This window comes from Neomonachus schauinslandi, chromosome 8 (genome assembly GCF_002201575.2).
Source record: "Neomonachus schauinslandi chromosome 8, ASM220157v2, whole genome shotgun sequence".
NCBI lineage: Eukaryota > Metazoa > Chordata > Mammalia > Carnivora > Phocidae > Neomonachus > Neomonachus schauinslandi.
This window is the reverse complement of record NC_058410.1, coordinates 27,793,903-27,798,535: the sequence shown is the minus strand read 5'-3', so window position 1 is coordinate 27,798,535 and position 4,633 is coordinate 27,793,903. Positions and strand designations below refer to the sequence as shown.

Sequence of the window (4,633 nt, the reverse complement as noted above, 5' to 3'; positions counted from 1 at the left end):
TGGCCAATAGTGTGTAACCATAGCCGTTAGCAACAAAAACAAAGAATTTCCCAGGGAACCAGAAGCCCGGGTTTCAGTCAATTGCTTTTCAGTGTTATTCCTGGAAAGTTGACACACTGAGCCATTTGCAAACATTTTCTTGAGTGTCCACCTGAGGGGGGCAGGGAGGTGGCCCTACCAGGCCCTGGGCAGGACTGGTTGAAACCTAGATCTCTCCCACCAACGTGAGCTCCAGCACATGCAAAGCTGGCCCAGAATAAGGACTGCAGTGATGCTGCCAGTCCCTGGTGGAAATTATTTTTCTGCTCTGGTAAAAATAATCGCGGCTTCAATATCCGGGCTGGAAGTGCCGCGTTCAGCACAGAGGGGGGAGTATGGAGGAGAAAACAAAAGAATCACTAAAGAAACGGTTCGTGTATACTAGTTCGTGCAGCAGTTAAGGGCTAGGAGGTTGGGATCCCGATGGCAGTGGGTGGCTAGGAAAAGTGAAGGAAAGGGCGAGGTGGCGCGCTGCAATTTCAGGCTCTCTTCCTCGCTCCCAAACCCTGGCCAAGTCTGTAATTTTAAAGTAGCGCGAAAACTGAACTGTGTCTGGCTTTTAGCTGTGACCTCGGCTGAGCGAACCCCTTTGCTGCTGCTGGGTTTCCGTGTCTGGGCGTTACTTTCCAGGGAACGAAATTCAGATCGAAGGGTCACAGAAGCCTTGTGCCCGGAGAAAATAATTTCCTACTTTTCTTAGCCAGATAGAAAGTAAACAGTTCTCAAGTCCTGCAGGGCCCCCGGGAGGTAAGAGGTAGGGGTTGTCCCGCTCCCCAAAGCCGCCAACGACAGCCCCGCAGGCTGCGGTCGGTTCCCGGGATTCCAGAGAAAGCTACACCTAGTCTCTGCGCGGTCTTGGCCCCCGGGTTCCTGCCCCCGCTACGCCCTCCCTCCCCTGCCAACGCCCCCCGCCCCCCGCACCTCCCAGCGTAGCCAGTCGCTCCCCGCCCACCCGTGGTGCACCGTCGCCCCCGTGGGATCCCCCAGATCGGTGGAGGGCTCTCCCTCCAGAGACTTAGCTTCTGCTTTTATGCTTATTTCACATCTTTGCCCCACTTGAAACGTGTGCCCCTGCCTCCGCCCCCAAGCTCCGCAGTCCGGCGAGGCCAAGGAGCGCCCCCCCCCCCCCACTCCCCCCGAGCCACGCGAGTCATCCCAGGTCCCTCTCTGGAAGGCGCACGGACTGGAGAGCGCGCTGGCGGCCACGGGAAGAGGCCAGGCTTGGCGCCCTAAAGCACGCTGGGGTTGGTGTCCTGGGGCCGTGGGTTTCTTCAATGTGGGGGTGCCGGCGCGGGAGCATCAGGGAGCCCCGCAGCCGGCTGGCACCGACTTTTTCCCCTTTCCTGGCCGGCAGCTGGACAAGGTCCCGCGGCTGCGCCCGTAGGGACGGCGGATAGAAAAGCCGCTGAAGCTCGGGGAGGGAAGGGAAGGGTTGGGGCTGAGGGTGCTGTCACTTGTTGCGGCTAATAAGCTCGACCCTGGAGCGCTGTTGTTTCTACCATCTTTAGCTGTGCCCGAGATCCCGCAACCCGCGCCCCTGGGCTCGGCGCTGGAGAGAAGAGGCCAGCGGGAGTAGCTGGCCTGGCGGGAGGAGAGGGGGCGGCGCCCGGAGAGCCCGCCCGGATGAGCAATGGGCTGCCCGAGAGGTGCGAGTCGGGTCCCGCTAGCGGCAGCTGCCCGGGCTTCCAGGAGCAGAGCGTCCGCCCTGGCTGGGAAACCGCGCGGGACACAACCCATTGCAGCTCGTCACATACTTACAGATCGCTGTCGCTAGGTTTCCCGCCACTCCTCTCAGACCAGCCCCCCACCCCTGCCACTTTTCGGAGTCCCCCGCCCTCGTCACTGCCTCCCGGGAGCTGCGGGGCAGTTGGACGCGAAGCGGCGGAGCCGCGAGGACGCCTGGCTGGAGCTGCCCTCTGCAGCGAGCCGGCGCCCCCTGCCCTTCGGCGCGGCGTTGGGCGGGCACCCCCGCAGCCCTCGCTCCGCTGCTCGCGGCTCTCTTCCCGGCTCTCCTTCCGCAGGTCCCGGAGCTCCGCCACGACCGGGTACCGCGCGGCCGGCGCGATGCGGCAGCTGTGCCGGGGCCGCGTGCTGGGCATCTCGGTGGCTATCGCGCACGGGGTCTTCTCTGGCTCCCTCAACATCCTGCTCAAGTTCCTCATCAGCCGCTACCAGTTCTCCTTCCTGACCCTGGTGCAGTGCCTGACCAGCTCCACGGCGGCGCTGAGCCTGGAGCTGCTGCGGCGCCTGGGGCTCATCGCCGTGCCCCCCTTCGGCCTGAACCTGGCGCGCTCCTTCGCGGGGGTCGCAGTGCTCTCCACGCTGCAGTCCAGCCTCACGCTCTGGTCCCTGCGCGGCCTCAGCCTGCCCATGTACGTGGTCTTCAAGCGCTGCCTGCCCCTGGTCACCATGCTCATCGGCGTTCTGGTGCTCAAGAACGGCGCGCCCTCGCCCGGGGTGCTCGCGGCCGTGCTCATCACCACCTGCGGCGCCGCCCTGGCAGGTGAGCGGGACCCGCGCCCACCCCCGGCCCACCCTACCCCACCGGACAGAGACTGCGGGGATCACCTAGTGCAAGGCCCTCACTTCCAGATGGGGAGACTGAGGCAGAGAGAGGCTTGAATGTGGGTGCTCGGCTCGCAAACGGGACTTCTGAGACCACGCCAAGCCTTTCCCAGCGCTCCGACCTCCTCCTTTAGAGCGCACCCCTCCCCCCAGTCCGGGCTTCCGACCCCCGCCCCTGCCTAAACCGGTATCGCCCTCTCCACCTTCCCTTCCCCCTCCACCCGCCTCCCCTCTCCTCCGCCCTGCCTCGCTTCCTTCCTCCAGGAGGGGTGGGGGAGCCGCCTGAGCCTGGGAACTGGAGCCCCCAGGCTGAGTCGGAAGGAGGGGGGCGCTGAACTTCCCTGGGTCACGCGGGGCTGGAGTGGTGGGGGTCAGGGGACAATGGAAACCAAGCTTGAGCCGCGGAGGCTAGTTTGGGTCTCTGGCGCCGCGCGAGGTGCTGAGGGAGCGAGGCAGAGGGGGCCGGATTGAGCCCCACGTGAGGGCCGAGCTTGAAGGACTGAGCCCAAAGGGAGCCGGCGGGAACGGGAAACGGGTCAGGAGAGAGAGGCGTTCGCTCGGCGCCCAGTCCGCCCGGGGTAGAGGACAGTAGCTGGGGATCCCTCTTCCTTCCGGAGCCCCACGGAGAGGGCAAGAGTACAACGAGCCTGGTGACCTCCGTGCCTACCCCGAGGGCATCTGCGCTCTCCCGGGCCTTGGTCTTGGACAGAACTAGCCAGGGTGCCCCGGGGATATGGCAGGGAAGGCGCCTCCGATTATGCCTCGAACTGGGCATTGGCTGAACTTGGCTCTTGCGTTTTATACCCCTGGGCAGAGCTGGGACGCGAACCCTGGCTACTCACCAACCCTACGCGTTGCCCCAGTGAATACCCACCCTCGCCAACCCGGTATCTTCTCTTTTTCCTTCTTGCCCTGGCTCCGCGGTTCTCCTGGGGCGCTCCAGGAGCCGGCGACCTGACCGGCGACCCCATCGGGTACGTAACGGGCGTGCTGGCCGTTCTGGTGCACGCCGCCTACCTGGTGCTCATCCAGAAGGCCAGCGCCGACACGGAGCACGGGCCGCTCACCGCGCAGTACGTCATCGCGGTGTCCGCCACCCCACTGCTGGTCGTCTGCTCCTTCGCCAGCACCGACTCTATCCACGCCTGGACCTTCCCTGGCTGGAAGGACCCGGCCATGGTCTGTATCTTCGTGGCCTGCATCTTGATCGGCTGCGCCATGAACTTCACCACGCTGCACTGCACCTACATCAACTCGGCGGTGACCACCAGTTTCGTAGGCGTGGTGAAGAGCATCGCCACCATCACAGTGGGCATGGTGGCCTTCAGCGATGTGGAACCCACCTCTCTGTTCATTGCCGGCGTGGTGGTGAACACCCTGGGCTCCATCATTTACTGTGTGGCCAAATTCGTGGAGACCAGAAAGCAAAGCAACTACGAGGACCTAGAGACGCAGCCCAGGGGCGAGGAAGCACGGCCAAGTGGAGATCAGCTGCCATTCGTCATGGAGGAGCTACCCGCGGAGGATGGAAATGGCGGGTCAGCAGGTGGCCCCACTCAGAGGAGTGGGCAAGAGGCGAGGGGCAGCCCCAGCGGAGGCCCGCAGGTGGCTAGGAGTTCGCAGAACACAGATGGCCCCGCGGAAGTGAGCAAGAGGTCATTGAAGGATGCTTACCTGGAAGTGTGGAGGTTAGTTAGGGGAACCAAGTATATGAAAAAGGATTATTTGATAGAAAATGAGGAGTTACCCAGTCCTTGAAAAGGAAATGCATGTATGTATATATGTACATACACTTATTTTGTATGTTAGAGATACCATATTTTAATGAGGGGCCGCACAATTTTATCCTTTGAGGAGTGGGGAAGGGAAGCAAAGAAGGAAGCTGAAAGGGACTGACAGCAACAGCGTGAGCACCTGTGTGAATTATTTAGTGTGAGTTTACCTGAGGCATCACCGAGACAAACAAGCGTGAAGCTTAAGGAAGGAACGCAGTGGTTCTGACTGCAGACTCCTGGCACATGAATTTTAT

General features: G+C 62.4%; 1 protein-coding gene across 1 annotated transcript; it reads left to right on the top strand.

Annotated features, from left to right (window-relative positions):
• The first annotated feature begins 2,103 nt into the window (after positions 1-2,103).
• Positions 2,104-4,362, top strand: SLC35D3 (solute carrier family 35 member D3). Its single transcript, XM_021693632.1, has 2 exons — positions 2,104-2,542; positions 3,548-4,362. Exons 1-2 carry the CDS (start codon positions 2,104-2,106, stop codon positions 4,360-4,362), a joined length of 1,254 nt encoding a protein of 417 aa, XP_021549307.1.
• Positions 4,363-4,633: the final 271 nt, after the last annotated feature.